At 41.2% G+C, this 19,584-nt stretch overlaps 1 protein-coding gene across 1 annotated transcript; it reads left to right on the plus strand.

Moving 5' to 3' along the window:
* The first annotated feature begins 467 nt into the window (after positions 1 to 467).
* DCUN1D1 (defective in cullin neddylation 1 domain containing 1) lies at positions 468 to 18,643 on the plus strand. The gene is made up of 7 exons (XM_036388690.2): positions 468 to 585; positions 8,218 to 8,434; positions 9,698 to 9,866; positions 10,362 to 10,492; positions 14,513 to 14,595; positions 14,832 to 14,928; positions 15,907 to 18,643. The coding sequence occupies exons 1-7, from the start codon at positions 583 to 585 to the stop codon at positions 15,984 to 15,986; spliced, it is 780 nt and encodes a 259-aa protein (XP_036244583.1). The 5' UTR covers positions 468 to 582; the 3' UTR covers positions 15,987 to 18,643.
* The last annotated feature ends 941 nt before the right edge of the window (positions 18,644 to 19,584 follow it).

Genomic DNA, 19,584 nt, shown 5'->3' on the forward strand with positions numbered 1-19,584 from the left:
GTGTCCGTGGCTGCTCAGCAAGCGATTTTGCCTCTTCTGCGAATCCATCCTAGAAAGCCCGGGGGATTTTCCAGTCTCGCCCTTTCCGTGTTCAGGCCCCCGGGAACGGCGGCCACACTGGATGCTCGAAAAGTGTTTGACCTTTTGATACTGACGAAATAGGAACACATAGGGAGATTCCCCGACACAACATCGCGTCCCGGAGTGAGGAGCTGCTGGGAGCCCGCATCTCCGCCTGCCCCCGCCGCATCCCCTCCGAGCCCACCCCGTAACAACCTCCAGAAGCCCTGGGGGACTTTTCCCCTCCCTCCCTTCCCTGCTCGGGCCGAGGCCCCCCTGGCGCTCGCCGCGACCTCAGCGCCGAGCGAGGGCCGCCCGCCGTTCGCTGCCGCCGCTCCCGGGGAACGCGGCCGGGGCCGCCCCCTGTGAGGGCTCCCGGCTCCCCGCACTGCGCATGAGCGGGGGAAGGCGGCGGAAGGGCCCGTGAGGAGCCGGGAGCCGCCGCCGCCGGAGGAAGCGCCGCCGCCGCCGCCCTCAGTGTCCGCCCGAGCCGGGAGGGGAGAGGCCCGCACAGCCCCCACCATGGTGAGCGGCCGCCCGGGGTCCCTCTGGGCCCAGCGCGGCGCCTCGGGGCCGGGCAGGGGCAGCGCGGCCTGGTCGTGGCGCGCTGGGTGTCCGGGAGCGGCCGAATGGCCGGTGTCGGGGGCTCCGCAGCCGGGCACGATGTGTTGGCCCGCGGCTGCTCGTCCTCTTGCCGGGCACGGCAGGGCCGGCGTGTGGGGCCCGGGCCGGGGCCGCGGGGCGGGCGGCAGGGGCTGCTCGGGGCAGGGGCCTAAGCGGGGGGCGCCGGGATCCCGCCCAGGCTCCGACCCGCGGGGCCCCGGCAGGCCCCGCACGGCGGGAGGGGCTCGCTGGCACCTGGTGTGAGGGTTCAGGAGCCTCGGCGAGACAGCGGCCGTGCTGTGGGCAGCGCTGTGCGGGCTGTGCCCTGTGCCTGCAGCAGCACCGAGGGAGAGCAAGGGGCTGCCCGCATCCAGGGGCTGCTCGGAGTTTTTCCGCAGGATTTCAGGCGACTCAGGGCCCATTAAGTGCTGTCAGCTCACAGGGAAGCTTGGGGGTGTTGATGCTTCTTGAGCTGGAATTCTGTTGGGGAATTTCTGGATAATTGTTCCAGGGTCTTGGTTGTTTTCATAGAAGTGTTGTAAAGGAGGGCCTTGCAAAGGTCATCCTAGTAAAGGTCTTGTAAAGGTTTATCTTGCGTTTTCTCTGTCATACTGTTCTTGTAACTGAGGATTTGCTGTGGACTCCCAAATCGCCTGCTTTCTCCCTTGCTTCTTGTAGGGGGAAACTGCAGTGTTTAGAACAGCATTTGCTGGTTTTGTTTGCCTAAACAAAAGAAAAATATCTTCCTTCAATTTAATTAAGGAGGCCCTCGTTGGTTTCTTGCACAGTGCCTTATGCACCAGAGGGAACAGTTTATAGTAGTACTTCCAGGCTTTCTCCATATTCAAATGTTGTAACAGCTTTAGCTACTACACCTGTACAATTTAAAGCAGTACTTTTCTGTAGCAGTGTTACAGTCTTAGGAAGGGTGTAGGAGGGAGTTGTAAGATCTACTGGTGTATGCTTATTGGTGTAAAAATATTTTATACTTGCTGTTAATACTATTCTGACAAGCAGAGTTAAAAACATATTAAAAAAATTACAATGTCACCTTTAATTGATGGAGTTATGTTGGCATAAAAATTTGGTTAGCCAGCATTTAAATTTGTGGTGTGCAGACCTCTAATAAACTTGTCACTGTGTAACTAGTATAATTTTTAATTGAATAGTTTGATGTAGATCTTCATTTGTGTTTTTTTATGAGCGCTTAGGACTGAAGTCTGAATAAAGTTCTGACTGTAAACTTGTCTTACTGTAATTCTGCAGGTCTGGGACTGTCTGAAATTGTGCATACACAGTAATGTTACACAACTTTTTATGAAGACTTTTTTCTATAAAAATCACCTAGACCTGTCACACAGTATATCCAGTGTAGGTAGGCAAAATAGATACACAGTTGATAAAATAGACAGTTAATGAGTTGAATGTGCATATATTATTGGCTGGCTATGAGATTAGAAATTTAAATTGAACCATACTGTAGAAAGTGGCATTATAACAGAAATAGTGAGGCCCATTACTCAGAGAATATCTTTTTGTGAGAAACAGCAGAGTTCTGTCTGCTTGGTCTTCTTGGAAACACTTAACTGAAGAACCAGCAGACATATTCTGTGTAGCAATTCTGTGCTGGTAGATTGGTATTTATCAGATGGGAGGGAGTATGTGAATACTCCACTCATGGCCCTGAGCAGAGCTGTTGGCCCTGTGCAAACAGCTGTGTTCCAGGCTGTGCTTGTTGGCTCCAGCACCCAGGTGAAAGGATGACACTGAAGTGGGACTAAATGACAGGCTGCAGCTTTTAGAAGTAGTAAATACAGGTATGGATGGTTTCCAGTGCCTTGGTGTAGGATTCTGTCCTTTACTTGTGGTATGGCAAAATCCTCTGTTTGGTTAGGGGAAAGGTAGGGAGACTTCACAGAGATCTGAGGATGCTCATCCAGAAACATGAGATTCCATGTCCAGTTTTTCTGCCCATGTACACAACTGCTCTGGCTCTTCCTCCCAGAGGCTGTGGCTTGTCCAGCACAGCAAGTGCCATGGCACAGGCTCCTGCTGCTGGGGCTGGCTCCTACCTGTCCATGCAGCACTGCCAGATTGAGCACTGCTGGCTCTGCCTTAGTCTCACCAGTGTCCATATGGCTTTGTGCCTTCAGGACAGAGGATTCCTGCCCTTGAACCATCTTTGTCCTGGATCTGGAAGGGACAACACCCTGGCAGTATTCCTTGGGCTGCTGGGAGCAGTCAGCCTTGCTTACCCACTCTTCATCTGAGCTGGCTGAGCAGCACCTGTAGAAGGGCTGTCCTTCACCTTCCCTGTTGGAGTGTTAGTGCTTCATCTCATCCTGAGGACAGTGCTGTGCCCATGAATCAAGGCACAGCAGTAAGCTGGTCCATTGTACTCTGAGCCATCTTCACTGCCTGAACAATTCTGAATGATTTAATGAATTTAGAACTCTGTGTGGTAATCGAGGCAAGTGTGTTATTATCTACATCATTATCCAGAGCCATGTGCTAGCCTTATCTCTATTTATATTATCTATTATATTGTCCAGTTTGTGTTCTCTGAAAAATATTTCTGTGCTGATAAATACATAATTTCTTACTGCTAACCTCAGCTGACAGGAAGTTGTAAAATTTCATATTACAAGAATTTCATGTCTGACGCTGTCTCCTGTAATGTTAGTGTACTTCATGACATTGTTATGTGGTGTTTAACTCCACGAGCTGTTCTGCAAGGCCAGCTGTTTATACGTGTAAGCAGTGGTGCATATGCATGTCTGAAGCAGTTTGTTGATATTAAATAGTTGAGGTTTAGTTGTCCCATGGTAAAACTTCAGATTCTTGGCATTGCGCTTCGGACGGAGTAGTCAGAGTGCTAGACAAGATGGTGCACGATTCTGTTTCCTCTCCTGGCTTACCAGAGATCCCTTTGAACTAATACTTTAAATCACTTTTAACTAGAGCCATGAAAAAAATATTCAAGAATATGAACTACTCTGAGAACAAGGTGTGAAATTTATTACGTAGCTCTTGATATTTTACTCATGTTTTATGGTGCCAATGCAAATATACACTATGAATAGAGTTTGTGCCCCAGACCAGAGTTAAGAATGCTAAACAGCTGGCTGCTTTATGTTGTCCTTTTTTATTTGGAAAAGCCCTGATTTTTGTGTTTCCTTCACCTCTCAGGTTAGCATGAATTACCATTATATCTACAGCAATATTCTTGGTAGCTGTAAATTGACCTTCTGCTTGCATGCAAATACTGAAATTATTTTATCCATTAAAAGAACATTATAGAAGGTGGAAAGCAACTTTATGTTGTGATTTTTCTCTTGGATTTTATATCTCAACACACTTTTAAAGTGTATTTGTTCTGTTCCACTGCAACCAAGTAGATTTCACATCAGTTTGAAACAGAAGCTTACAAATGTCCTGACTGTCTTACTTTGTGTGCCCTCTCTTAGAGAAACTGCTGTGGAAAATAAAATGTAGTTGAAGGACATGTTTGTTTACAGTATTCAGAAACTGTGGCTATTTACTTTCACTGTTTTTGTCTTTACCTCAGATTTTTTTTGGTAGTATACCCGTGTGCCATCACTGTTGGTGGGTTAAGATGCAGTTCTGTCTATTTGTAGATTTCTGTTGTAATTAACGTTTTTCTTACAAAACAAACTCATGATTACTCATGATTCTGCCTGTTAAGCTTTAGCCATGTGTTTGTTGAATACAAGCAGTGAAGCAGACATTTTTAGGTGCCTTTGGTTCCTGTCATGGATACAGTCCAAGGTGGGATGGTTCAGGAGCAGAGCTCCCCTGGCCATTCGTGTGGCATCAAGGGACAGCAGTGGCAGTCGGGTGAGGGGCTGCACCCCCGAGCCTGGGGGACTGAGCTGGGTCCTTGGGAGGAGCAGGGATCTTCCCACAGCCCCAGCTCCGGCCGGAGTCTGAGTGCAGTCAGTGTAAAGGCCGAGACTTCGTGGAGGTTGATACTATTTTAGAAAAGGCTTTTACCTGTCGCATGCATGAGAACTTAACAGGCTTTTCTTTGAGTCCCGCCTGAAACAAAAGCGCAGATGTCACATCGTTCAAATTCCTTTGCTTAGCAGTGAAACTCCCAGGATTTGGATGGTCTGTATCAGTGGCTGGGAAAGGTGCAAAGCAGTCGCTCGCTGATGAGTGACTGTGTGATTGCCTTCCTTGGGGGCCACAAGGGAGTTTGGGCAGCAGAACTCATCGAGCCCTGCTTGTCTCACTGGGGCCACATGGGACCTTTGAGCCAAGTCCAAGAACAGGCTCCAGTCCGGGCAGTGTGGGACAAAGGTTGGTGCTGTTTCCCATGAACCTTATCCAGGAGAGTGGAGCCCTCATTCAGCTATTAACTGTCTGCAAAATGTTGATGACCAGCGTTCAGAACTTATCTTTGAATCTGGGGTGACTGAAAACAGTGCAGAAGATAAGGAAAAATAATGCTGTAGTCAGAGCTGGTAGAGAAGTTCTAGCATTTTTTGTACCTGAGACTAGGAGAAAAAATACTGGGGGAAATAAAAGTCCAAGTATTTTAATTTTTATTTGTAATTTTTCACTGAAATATCTGATCAAGGAAAGGATATTGAATTAGAATATTCAAATTTGGTACTTCATTGTAAGAGGCAAATCTTTGTTTTAAAATCAAAATAATAGAACCAGATGTTAATTAGAATGAGTGTAGTTTTATGAATCTACACAATGTAGCTTTTCATTTGGAGAAGTTATTCTGTGTTTTAAAAGTAAGGTTATCTGTCTTGTGACATCTTTATTATGAAAGGTAGCTTGGATACCACACAAACTTGATCAAAGGCTTGCAGAACTGAATTTTTCCTTTGCCTTTTGATCCAAGAAATAAGAGTACAAATTTGTTTCATTTGCTTTCCATTGGTGTTCATTTGTATATATAGGCAAGACACATGTGTTAAATAAAATTCTGTCTTCCTTTTTAACCTGTGTTAAAGTTGAGATGTTTTATGTGGATTGTGTTGCATTACAGTGAGCACAATTTCAGTGTCAGGTATTTGTTGCCTGATGACTGTAGGATTAAAGGTTATGTGCTGCTCTGTATTGCACTTGAAACAATAATAGAGTATTAGTGCTCAGTGTCTAGAAATAGCCCTCAAAAGTGCAGAAGGTTTGGAACCTGTTCCTGCTTGAAGTGTGGGTTTTTAATGTGCTGGAAAGTGAGCTATAATAGGATAATAAAAACTCAGCAGTAATTCCATCTCTTGCTGTCCTGTAGTAGGCCTGCAGAGAGTGCCCAGTCACTTAGGATGTGGAGTGTCCTGTCCATATTGGCAAGGTTCTGCAGAAGCATTCATCAACTATAAACAAAGGGTTTTGGCACTTCTTCACTAAAAATAAACTCATATTTGACCAGGAAAATAGGAAAATTAAAGAAAAAGATTATGGCTGAACAGTGTGATTTATTGCATCTTATACCTTACTGAATGTTGTAATTAGCTGCTTGATTCTCTGCAATTTCAATCTTCTTTTAAAAAAGGTTTTATGTTGTTGCTATCACTTAGGGAGCCCCAAGCATGGGAAAATCTCATGTGCATATGTAGAATTTAAATTTTATCATAACAGGCATTTAAGCTGCAAGCTTTTGTTCTAACAAATTGCACTCTTCTTTTATGTGACAAGATGCAGAACATACCAGCTTCTGTGGTCCTGGGCATCCATGATAAAGCCTACTTAAACCTGTTCCTTGACTTTTTGTGGGATGTCACTGCTTTTAGAGTTCACCCTTGCAGGAACAGGGAAGAACAAAGCCTCCTGGGGTTTTACAGAGTACTCACTATTAAATGGGCTATGCATACTTATGTGTACACGTTTTTTAAAAAATCAAAATACTAAAGATTAAAGACGCCAGCTTTGTAAAGAAAAAAAAGAAAAAAAGGAAAGCTAAGATAATTAAGTATGGCTGCCCTATAGTGCAGCTGAGTCTGTGGTGATGCAGCAGTCTGGCTGTGTGGAACTGATTACAGGAAGCTGGTAATTGATAGATTTAAATTTGGGATTGTTTCATCTTCATTTGGGATTTCTTTCAGTGGTTTGTTTTCAATAATCTGAGTTTACAATACATTTTAAAAAGCTGCAACTAAAAATCCATTAGTCATTTCTGGAAGTTGTTCCATGTGGCCTTGTCAGTGTTAGAGGTTTTTGTGGAAGTGTGAGCTCAGTAGTGCAAGGTGCTGAATGTCTGCTCTGGAGCCAGCCCTTGACACACGGGGTGCACAGGAGCTGTACTCAGGGTATTGTTCTATTCAGTATATTCTGTGGGTATCAGTTTAAACCAAATGTGATGTTCTTGTATTGTTTTCCAGTGGTGTAACTCTGAAGCTGGTGACTTAACTATTCTTACAAATAACTGTTCATACTCGATCATCAAGCCACAGAAAACTAATCCTGACTTTTAGGACTGATGAATTTGTCCTCTGAAGCATTAGTTCTTTTTTCTTATGATGATGTGATTGAACACTAATTAACACTTTGGAATTAAGAGCTTGAGCACATACTGCTCCTAAATCATTCCCTGTCTGAATTTTATCATGTCATGGGATTTTTTTTGCCTTTTTTCTCCATATTCACTGAGAAGGAGCTGTTGAAATTACAGATGCAATAATGAACAGAATATACAAGTTTTGGTTAGAATACAAAGTAAACTAAAAATTAAATACTTGTGCCATGTAAGGAATCCAATACTGATTTAAAATTTTGTCAGAACTTTTCTGTACCAAGTTGTAACACTGGGAGTGTTTGCTTCGACTGTATTGAGTGAACTGTGGCACTGAGTTTGGGTGTAGTGCAGGAGCTGTGATTGCTTTCTCATGATGAGCAGTTAGTTTTGTGTAACTCATACCCTTGAAATCCTGCGTGTGCTTCTCCTCATCAGAAATATCCTTGGGAATCCCTCTCTGCTGATAAGCAGCAAGTCTGCATTCAGTTCTGGGCTGGAGCAGGGCGGGATGGCTGGGTCTGGGCAGGAGGCCTGGAATTCCTGAGCTCTCACCTTGGCTACTCACTCCCCCGCCTGCCTCAGGCACACTGCCTCTTTTTTTCTGAGCTTCGGTTGCTGCACCTGTGAAATGGAGACAATGCCTCCTCGCAGGAATGTTTTGCAAATTATGTAGGTGGAGCTGAGAACCTTCAAAGTGAAAAATCTCTTTAAAGGAAAAGAAGTCTTTAAGGTGTTTCAGTGTGTAGCTCCCTGAAATGGATGTCCCAGCCTGGTCCCTTGCTGCCATCAAGAGGCACCTCAGGAGATCCTGTTCCAGGTGTGGCCCTGGTCCTGCAGTAGCTGGGACACAAGGGATGCTGGCTTGCTGCTCAGAGGTGCTGAACGGCTCAATGGCCTGCTCTGCCCCACCTCTGGAGGAACTTGATCAGATACTTTGATATCCTGATTGCTTGGGAAAATTAGACTGATTTAAAAAGCATTAAGAGACTGGTTTTTATTTACTGGTGGGGTGTTTTTGTCCAGTAGACATTTCTAGTTACAGTATTGTCTGTTTTCACTAGAACAAGTTGAAATCATCACAGAAGGATAAAGTGCGTCAGTTTATGGTCTTCACACAATCTAGTGAAAAGACAGCAGTGAGTTGTCTGTCTCAAAATGACTGGAAGTTAGATGTTGCAACAGACAACTTTTTCCAAAATCCTGAACTTTATATACGAGAGAGTGTTAAAGGATCACTGGACAGAAAGAAGTTAGAACAACTATATAACAGATACAAAGGTGAGTACCCTGAATTTTAAGGCTTATTTCATACTTGTATAATTCTTATTTACAATGTCTTGGTGATGTTGTGCTCTTGTGCTGGGAAATCTTAACTGACTCTTTCAGCTTTTCTTTTTGTGCTAATAATAAAAATTAGAAGGGAAATATAGGTAGGTTTCTGCTTCACAGGGATTACATGCAGTTACTTTATGTGCTCTGAATGTATCTACATTTATAGGACATTAGGGTCTGAGCTGGATCTGTGTGTGCAGTGAGTAATTGTGATGGTTAATGAGGATTTTAGGTAAGTCTCCTGGGGAAGGCACATCACACAGGACTTGATCCTGACAAAGGACAAGGTTGCATACTAGGGATGGGTTCTACCTTGGTTTTTATTCAGCTTGTTCTTATCAGGTAGTTACAAAGAGAGTGTAAAAGAAAACAGAGTCTCTGTATCTTATATAGCCAGTGTTCAACTGGTATCCTACCACATAAAGTGGATTCAGTAGAGCAGAACAAATCCTGTGTTTTAGCACTTAATCTAAAAATGAGTGCTCTGTTTTCTGTCAGTTTTCCTATGTTTTATATGTATAATCCAAATACCATTTTTGTGAAGTCTGTGTTGGCTTGTGTTAGTAGATCTTTGTTAGCAGAGTTGAAATGTGAGCATCTCACTTCCAGACCAGATGTTGATTCCTTTGTGGAAAGAGGAGTGGACCTGGCTGACTTGGAATCGCTAATGGAGCAGCATAACTTCCCCCTGGAGGTTACTGTGTCCAACCTCTGCATGCTGGAAACCTCCTGTGGGCCAGGAAATGCCTACATCTGCTCTTGGGGGAGCTGTGGATGGGCAGATTTGGGTGTTGGTACAACTTGGAAATGATCACTGCAGAATGGCTTCTATGGAACACAGCTCATCAGTCTGACCAAAGAGGCCAAAAATGGAGTGTGCTGGGGGAGAGAACCAGTGTGCTCTGTAGGGAATGAGTCAGAAGATCCTGCACATTATTAGGCAGAAGATAAATGTTGTGGTGCTTTTGTCTCTCAATTAAAATAACATGATCTTCATTGTATGGGAGGCTTTATTGCAGTAACTGCCTCAATTGTTAAAGCTTAACCATTGGGAGCATTCATTTAATTTTGTTTTTAAAATACTCTCTTATAAGGGCAGATCCCAAAAATGGCTTCTTGAAAATGTTTCCTTGTCCTAAATATACTTGTTGAACAAATTAGCTTTTTCAAATATCTGTTTTTCTTGATCCTTACTTTTATGTGCCCAAGATCCTCAAGATGAAAACAAGATTGGCATAGATGGAATTCAGCAGTTCTGTGATGACCTAGCCCTCGACCCAGCCAGCATCACCGTGCTCATCATCGCGTGGAAATTCCGGGCTGCAACACAGTGTGAATTCTCAAAGCTGGAGTTCATGGATGGAATGACTGAGCTGGGGTAAGTGCTCACTGAGTGTTGGATGGTCACAGTGTGATCCATTGTCCTGCTTTGGGGAATTCTCAGTCTTGTGTCCTTTCTGAGATGTTTCAGAGCCCAGCATCGCTTGTCTGCCTCTGGAAGAACACAGCCCGGCCTTGGTTGTGTGAGGGTTGTGTGGTGGCTGGCACAGAGCTGCTCTGGCAGGTAGAGCAGGAATGTTGGGCAGACTTGGGGTTTCTCTGCCTTGTGAGAGTGCAGGAGTCTTTATCACATCTTCCTAAAACTTTTGTGGATTCTAGAACCTGGTATGTCAGTTATATGTGCAAATGCAACATGAAGAAATAACAAATGAAATTCTTGTAGAGGTGCAGACTCATCAAAGGCTTCCTGAATTCTGTTTTGATAACCATATTGTATTCTACAAACAGTTTATAGATTTTTGTTTAATTCACGTTTTTATGGCAAAATGAATAATAAATAAATATACAAACAAATGTGCTTTTTAAAATGCAGATGTGACAGCATAGAAAAACTGAAGGCCCAGATTCCTAAAATGGAGCAAGAATTAAAAGAGCCAGGAAGATTTAAGGATTTTTATCAATTTACTTTCAACTTTGCAAAGAACCCAGGACAGAAAGGTTTAGGTATGTATTCTAATTCATAAGCATTTGTTCATAAATATTGGAAATGGCTAATTAAAGCTGTAAATGAATGTATTATTGTGATCCAATGAATCTGAAAGATAATCACCCTTGGGTTAAAATACATCTCTGTGTTTTGAAAGATGCATGTCAATTTAAGGTACTCAAATTGATTATTAATAAAGGCTACAGAATTTTATGGGAGAAGGTTTATTTGTTCACTCCGAGTGAGTGCAGTTCTCAGTAAGCACAATGGATTATGTTCTTATATTAAAGACATAATTGCAGCACTTAGAATTTGCAGCACTGAACAGATTAATTGAATTTTTACTTTTAGGATAAATTGAAGCTGTTAAAACCATTTTCTGTGTAAGCACATTTGTACAGTCCCTTGTAACACCAGAAATGCTTGCAAATGTCTTAGCAGGATAGAATTGGAATGGTACAAATGGATTCCTGTGTTCTGGGCCTGATGCCTGCTGGTGCCTACCTACAGAGTTTTTTCCCCTTACCTCACTGAAGGCTTTTTGCCATTATTTCAGAGTTCACACATGGAGTATGGCTTTAGTTGATGTAACAGGTGGAGTGGACAAATAACTTATTAAAAGTAATTTCAGAACATCACACTTTGGATGGAATTAAAGCAACAAACTGTAGCTCTGTCTATTTGAAACAACAAAAATGAGGGAATAAAAATTTCTTTCAAGCAGTGATGTTTAGCAGCCAGGATGTACATTCATTTCTCTACAGTGTGATTTGGCTGTTAGCCATAACTAGCTTTTCATGATCCTGTAACTTCTTAAGTTAATTTTTCTGGTTTTGAGAAATAATAAAATCTGGAAAGGCTGGTAGGTTCTTCCTTGCAGCTCGTGAATTTGTTCTTCTCAGTAATGAAAATGCTCTAAACTGGCTGCCACTGGACAGCTTTGCATTCCCAGGCTTGTAAAGATGAGCTTTCTGCTTTAGTTTTACTGGCTTTTATGTACAGACCAACTTTTGACTTAAAATAAGTATTGAAAAATAAGTAAATAAGCAAAAGTTCTATGTCCTTCTTTGACACCTGGCTGTTATCTTGTTTGTTGTTTTCAGTGGATTGTGAATTTCATTGTATCCAAAGGAGCTAAAAGTGCTGCTAAACCATCTGAAAATACTTGTGCATGCTTGTAGTCATTTCTGAATCATGCAAATAAATGAACAGGCTGATTTGTATTTCTTGTAGAAAATCATCATAATTTTTTTAGGCTGCTACAACAAGGAAAATGTGGACAGCAACTGAATTGTGGGAATAATTTCCCAGGAAAACTCATTGGCTTGCTTTATTTGTCATTCATCATAAAGCTTCTTCCTTCATGTTAAGCTCTAGCAGTGGCAGACAGGTATAGTTTTCTGAGATCCATATGGCATATACATAGTGAAAGATAGGTTTTTAAATTGTTTTTGTTTTAAAATCTGGGTCTGGAAGTCTGAGCCTAAATTCTGGATGCTTACCAGCCATTTTGGTGCTCATAAATACACAGTTCTAGGCATGAATTTACAACAGGGCAGAATAATTCTGGCAACCCTGGAGCAAAACAATACTGGGAGAAGTACAGAGCTGCAAAGTAAGTGCTGCTAGTTAGGCAATTAATTTTGGTGTGTCTAAATAACTGCTTGTAGGAACTTGCCAAATTGATTTTAATGTATATTGGTCTCTAATCTTGCAAACATTGTGCTGTAGTTCAGGCACAGTTCTGGAAATATATTTCCTCTGCATAATTCCTTACTACTGTGTAAGTAGGAGGGTGTCTGAAAAGTTCTTGTGGTATTTGTATCTCACTGGAGAATACCTTGTAGCTGGTGTTCATCTCAAACATTGTTTGCTTCTCTTGCATCCCTCTGGATACAATTCAAAATGGAGGAATTTTGAGACACTTATATTTGATCCAGGAGGATTTCACTGAGCATTTTCACACTTACAGAAATCTAAAATTATATCTTTACCTTCCAGTTTTGCTATTTAATATAATTTATTTTTAAAAATGTAGTTTGTCCCAAGGTATTATGTCATCATGCTTTACATGTTTGGACTCATACAGTGAGTTTGAGGTTGCAGCACCCTGAGATTTAGCTTTTAACAGCCTTTGCTCACCCACAAGAATTACCTCAAAATTGGATTAAAATGTCAGAATGCACAGTTTGTTTATAGTGATTGTTTACAAACCACTGTAAAAAGCAGTGATTTGATCACCTTGCCTTTTTGTATGCATACCATTAATGCAGCACAAGTAAATAAAACTTAGTTTTCAGCTTTTTTCCTTGAGGAACTGATCAGCTTCCTCTGAAGTTTGTATCTATTAACTTTTAGAAAGACAGCAGTTTTAGTTGAAAGCTAAAATGCATGTTTTTGTACCTGAATCTGCTGTTAAAGAGAGACTTTGAGCTTCTACAGTCTTGAATGAGTTGCCATTTTCAGATACAGCTTTATTTACTGAGGAGTAGTGACTTCTGTGTAATTTGTCTCTGCTTCTTGCACTTTTGTCTGAAATAAAACCTCTTTGCAGCTTTACAGCAGAAAATCCTTCACAAATTTTATTCTGTACTTTGGTCAGGAGATACTATAATGTGACTCTGCTGTTTGAGAACTTTTAATATCAGATGCTAAACAATTCAGAAACTCCTCATCAGCTCCTATTTTCCCTCCAGCAATGCAGATTTCATACTTTGTTTTGTTTGTGTTGGTTTCACCTCCAAGATCTACCTCCCCCTGGTTTCTTTTAAATATTTGGGCATCCTGGGGGAAGGAAGGGAGTAGAGCTCTTGGTTTATTGGTGTAGATTTTTTTCTTCTTTTCCGAGGTGTGCAGTTGATCCTGTGCCTTCCCCCCCCTGCTTCCACAAGGGGATTGTTTATAGAAGAAATTTGCTAGTCTGCCATAAGAGCTGTTTTTAAAAAGAGGCCACTTACCTGGGCAGCCTTTTGGGGTCACTGTGTGATATCCTGCAGCTGAGGATACTGAATTTGGTAATTCACAGTGAGTGGGGTTTGGTGCTGCAGCAATCCCCTGGTAATTCCTGGAAGTGCAGGTGACCCTGGGCAGAGTTGTGGGTTCCAAATGTCTTCATGTGCTCCTGTCTGCCCCTCCTGGCCCTTCAGCCCTTGCCCCTCCCCAGGGAGGGGGGACCTGGCTCTGTCCCTCCCCTCCAGCCAGACCCGCCGGGGTTTTTTGGGAGCTGCTGCCCTCCAGCAGCTCTGACAGGCAGGGGGGCTGCTCTCAAATCTGTCAGGCCAGGCTTCACTCATTGCAAACAAGCAGGAATTTACCAGGAGGCTTGGAAAGAAGAACAAAAAAAGCCAACCCACCACCCAACAAACAAACAAAACACCCAACAAGCAAAAGGAAAAAAAATCCCAAACCAAAACAGCCAAAAACTACCCCACACCACCAACAAAAAAACCCACAAAAGCAAAAACTCAACCAAAACACCACCACCACCAAATAAACCAACTGTCTTCTGTCTGCTCAAGGACACTACCTAAAGAGTCTCTTTCAAAAGGAAATCTTGACTACAGAAATGAGCACTTGACAAAAGTCTCACTGCAAAGGCAGCACTTGTAATAAGGTTGCCTTATGAATGAAATCATTAAAAGTTGGTTTTATCTAAATTGTATTTTGTACATTAAAAAAGATAAAGTCTCAGTACAAAATACTACAAATTTTCTTTTCAAGCCAATAGCATCTTTAACTGAAAATATTTTGCTGACTTTTAACTAAAGTATTGTTAGATAGCAAAAGGCATATGCAATGTCCTGGGGGGGGGTTGGATATGTTAGATATTAATATGGGCAATTTCAGTTCTCTAAAATATAAAATATGTGTGTAACACTTTATTTATGGTTGCCTTTTTGTAAAGGATCCTTGAGTATATTTGCATTAGTTTAATCTTTTCACATTTATGGATACATAGTTGATCCTGGTGTTAGATACTTGTGGAGATTATATATTTGATATGTGTATCTCTAAAAGTAATTATTTTAATATTACAGATTTAGAAATGGCCATTGCCTACTGGAATTTAGTACTTAATGGAAGATTTAAATTTCTAGACTTGTGGAACAAATTTTTGTTGGTAAGTTTAAACCTTTACCTAATCTGGACTGCAGTATTTTCAGAACTTGGAAGAGAACCGTGTTTAAGTTACTGAGTAGATGAAATAGACTGTCTTGACCTAAATCCCAGATATTCATAGTGTGTACAACAGAAATATGTTTTGGGGATATGGATGTGTTTGAGACAGTAAAAATGAATGTCTAATAGGGTTTTAATTTATTTTTTTAAATCTAAATTTTCCACCTCTCCAAACAGGAACATCATAAAAGATCAATTCCTAAGGATACCTGGAACCTTCTTCTAGACTTTAGTACAATGATAGCAGATGACATGTCTAACTATGATGAGGAAGGTAAACATTGCCATTTTCTCTCATTAACTTCTGTGTTTTATGTTACATTTATTACTGTGCATCTGCTTTGGCACAATCTCAAAACCAGCTCCATTAGAGTATTTCTGGTGATCTGAAGTTAGGGCTGCTTTAATGCATGTTGTAATCATATCTGTTATTAATGTTTTAAAAAGAAATGCTGGAGCTTTCATGGAATCCATTTTCTTTCTTTGTTCTAAGCTCAGCCATAAATTCTTTCTTACTGAGACAACCTCAAATTCTTTCTTACTGAGACAAACCCTGCTATATGTCCATTTAAAACCCACAGATTCTCTATTGCTGCAGTTCTTGGCATCTTCATCGAAGTAACTGATCCGTGGTTTGTGCAGCTCTGTGTAGGGTCCTCTGGTTACTGCATTTCGTAGCTGAGAATGTTTTTAAGTCTGGTTGCTTCTGTTTATGTGAGCCTTGGACATGTTTTGACATAGAAGTGAAGCTGGCAGCACACAGGGGTTGCTGAACAGAACTCACTTCCTACCAAATGTGTTTCTTGTAAACTTTTGTATCGATCTTTCCTCTTCAGTCCGTGTGCAGCCAAGAACAGCTGATTGCCCTCAGCCCTTGGCAGCACATCAGTTCAGTGAGGGGGAAACTAAACTTGGGATACCTCCAGAGCAGAGGGCAGCAAACTGCTCCAACTTTATTTAGTAATTATGGACCGTGCTCATTCCCTTGTCAGTGTTGAGTTAGGATTTTGATCAGTTTTTTGTTTTTGTCTGGAAGATAACCCTTGAAAGTGATGTGTATTAACTGGCTTTAAATGAAGCAGAAATCTTTAATCAGCTCTTAAATTTTAAGCAGGAAAATAAAATTATATTTTTTTGCTTCAAATTCTGCCTAGTTTAATACTGGAAAGCAGATATCTTGTCTGGATATGAAGCTTGTGAAAGAATGCCTTGTTGAACCAAGTTCTTACATTCTGGTGTTTTCCTCTTTCAGGGGCATGGCCAGTTCTTATTGATGACTTTGTGGAATTTGCACGCCCTCAAATTGCTGGGACAAAAAGTACGACAGTGTAGCACTAAAGGACCCTTCTAGAGTGTACATAGTCTGTACAATACCTGAAATGGAAAATTGCACAGTCAATTTCTGCTGGCTGGACTGAACTGAAGATCAATCCTCACAATATGGCTGAGGGTTGAGACAAACCTTTAAGGATACATCTTGGACCATATCATATTTCATTCTTCTACTGGTGGTTTGGGCTTTTCTTCTAGTCTGGACCACTCTTGCCCGTTAAAATTCCAACACTGTGGATTTCATCATGGATTTATTTTTTGTTGGTGGATCACCCTAGTTTCATCTCCCATAAGTCCTAGAAGCTTTATTATTATTTTGAGGTTTCTGATTTCACATAAAGCACAACGCTGGTCATCATCAGACAACTGTTGTATGGCATCTGAATTATACAGATCAACATCAAAACAATTTTTAAAAGAACCCTTAAATACACACTTGGGGCTAGTTGCAAAGACTGTACTGATAGCACTTCCTGCAAGAGTGATATATTTAAGTGTACTGGGTCTGAGTTTTTTCTTTTCTGGAAAAGTGCAGGTGTCGTCTGAGTGTGAGTCTCTGGTCACAGCAGTGACAGGAGTGACCCAGGAGCCCCAGGGCTGTTGATTGGAGGTCCCTGGTGCCTGGCTGGGGTTGGCTGGTGGCTCAGCTGCTCTGGGGACAGCTTGGGGACGACACAACTCGAGCCCTTCCCCCGTGGGCCACGGCAGAGCCCGCAGTGGGCAGAGCTGTGTCCTCACAGAAGCCAGCGTTCTCTAGGTTACTCTCTAAGAAATCAGATTTCATTACAGTTTTGAAATGCTTATCTGTCTGTCAAAGAAAGGTTTTTCATTTCTGTGGAAATCAAACACTTGAATATACTGAATTTGTGTCTTAACTGTTTGCTACACAATACAGTATTTTAAATTGAGACATGTGACTTTTATGACCCTGTTGTACAAGAAGCTGGTGAGGTTGAAATGAATCTGGGTTTTGAAACCATTATCCTGGTAAGTAAAATCTTCATAACATAGAGGTACTGCATTATGGATGACACCCCTTTTTAAATTATTTTGCTGAGTTTTCCTTGAATTGACGTATCACTGTGGTTGCCAAATACAGAAATTCAGTGTAAAGCTTTCCCAAACAAGCACAGATCAGATACAAACTACTACACTGGCTTTGTTTAAATTATTTTGTTGATCATCACTACTTCTGTCTAGCTGCATTTGACTAAATCGCTTCATTTGGATCAAAGCAGCTTTTATCAGATGCAATTCTTTAATAATACAAGAGCTCTTGAGCTGCTTTTATGGTCTTTTACTCCTGACTGAGTTACTTGGGAAGAGATGTGATAAATCCTGCTCTGGAAAACAAGCTGGAAAGAACGAGCTCCAGGAGAGGAGACAGACCATACTTAAAAGTGAGAAGAGGGGGTTGAAGTCCATGCTCTAAATAGTGCCCTGATAAGGCAAGAATTATTCTTGAGATGAGTCACTGGTACTTGCACTAGACTGCAGCACGATTTTATGCAGATGCTAAAAGTATTTTAAAGAAAAATTGACTATTAAACAGGTAAAATTTTTATTTGTACTCTGTGCAGTTGACCTTAAGGCTGGCTCCCCTTACAGCAGTGCCCTTTTGGCAAATCCAGTTGTGCATTTATTCCAAAACTACAATTCCTCAAAAACATTGCAGACTTTCTCCAGCTACTGCAATTGGCTATGCCAAAAACTGTGTGTTTTGCTGCTTTCAGTATTTCCTTTCTCAGTTTTGTGTAAATAAAAATGGGGACTTGAAATTATGGGGTGGGTGGGGTGGAAAAAAAAAGCTCGACAAGGTTATCTCTGCGTGCTGTTTTCTGTCTTGAGGGTTTTGGTACTGTTTCAGATTGATTAGTTCAAGTATGCTGTGCTTGGAGAGGAGAACTGACTTGCTTTTCATCCCAATGCAGACTTGTCCCTCAAAAAAGTCTGGGGTTGGGCAATGGCAAAATGCCGTGGTGTTTTAGAGACTCTTCCTTTTGAATGCAAGATCTTTCCAACAAAATAGTGTTGTCATCAGTTTGGTACTACATGCTTATAATTACTGTGTAATTATAAAGAAATACATAAAAACTTTGACTAATTATGTTGCAGAAAAGGGTTATTTGTGCTATCATGGCATCTTAAAAGTTTTTCAAAATGACTGAAGTTGAAAGAAACATTGATTTAACAGGGTGTTGTTCTAAGGACAAAATGCCTGGTTACAGGGAATATTTTGTACTGAAACGTGCTCGGATGTGGCCATGTGGCTTTTTCCTTTATATCTGTGTGGGGTTGTTTTTTGGTTTTTTTTTTGTTTTTTTTTTTTTTTTAAGAATGCAGCCAGTTGCTTACTTGGATTGCTTTAATTCGTTAAGTGCTTATGTCTTCAATTTGATGATCTCCCCGCAAATGGATTGATTTAATTTTGCCAAATGTCAAGAAAAAAAAAAGAAGGCAAACATCAAGTTTGTAAACTGTTTTTATACATTAAAATATGTACAAAATTAGAAGTGCCCTGATATAAAACACTTAATCTTGAGATTATATTTAGTAAAAACCCGTCATTTACATATCTCTGTAAGTTCAAAATGTAACTTCTTACAATCCCTCTCATTACCAACAGAGGCAATAAAGCTCCAGTGAAATTGCCATGACTGAGGTTTGTACTGCATTGTTTCAGTGTATTATTTGTAAAACTTATTTCTGGAATGTGCTTTTAGGGAGTGGGGGAAAAAAAAAAGCATGGAATACATGTGTTCTGCGTAAAGTACAGTTCAGGGCAAGTCTTTCTTTTGGGTGGGGGAAAAAAGAATCTAAAAGCTGCTCCTCCACCTTGCCTGTTGCTTGTTCCCAATGTTTACAAGTCCCACCTGGAGCTGATGCCCCAGCTTGTGGAGGAAGACACCACACACTGCAGTGGCTCAGCTCTGCCTCAAGTACAGCAGTAAAGCCACTCCTTATTGATCAACCTGTTAATAGGTAACTTATGACTTGCCTCAAAACTGTTTTACAATGAAATCTGTACTGAGACATCCTTATTTAAGAAAGATATAATTTTTTTTAAGAATGCATTTAATAAACTTTTGTCATTCACACTTTTATTTAAATAACGTTGCCGGAAGTCTCTGTAGATTTTATTTGAGGATGGTAAATTGTCTGGGTTGGCTTTTAAACAAATACCAGTGATGCCCTGCAGGCCTCTGAGCTCTCCAGCAGTTGACCACACCATTAAATACTTGCTATAATTGTAATTTCATCTATCAAAAATAGGCCTTAGATTTGTAAATATGAAGCTGGTTTAGTACCAACGTGTACTAAAGCAGAAGTATCTGCAGAAAATAAACACCAAGACTTTTGCTCCTAAGTAGGCACCTGTACCTCAGGCCCAAGTCTGACCATTTAAACTGGCAGAAAACTCAACACCCAGCTTCTGGAATTGTCAGCAAAAGCTGCCTAAATGCAATTTGAATGTGTTGCATGAAACTGCAGCTGTGTCTTTTCTAAACTCAGCTCTGTGTTTGTGGAATATACAATTTCAAGCCTTTTTCAGTGTTCAGAGGACAACTGGCAGGAGTCTGAGGGATAAATCAAATTA

The sequence above is a fragment of the Molothrus ater genome, chromosome 10 (assembly GCF_012460135.2).
Source record: "Molothrus ater isolate BHLD 08-10-18 breed brown headed cowbird chromosome 10, BPBGC_Mater_1.1, whole genome shotgun sequence".
Classification (NCBI taxonomy): Eukaryota; Metazoa; Chordata; class Aves; order Passeriformes; family Icteridae; genus Molothrus; species Molothrus ater.

What these genes read in the sequence shown, in the direction of transcription:
- DCUN1D1 (XM_036388690.2), top strand. An exon ending in CCCAGGACAGAAAGGTTTAG is followed by an intron (nt 10,493 to 14,512) that starts GTATGTATTCTA and finishes TTAATATTACAG; the next exon opens with ATTTAGAAATGGCCATTGCC. An exon ending in GTCTAACTATGATGAGGAAG is followed by an intron (nt 14,929 to 15,906) that starts GTAAACATTGCC and finishes TTCCTCTTTCAG; the next exon opens with GGGCATGGCCAGTTCTTATT.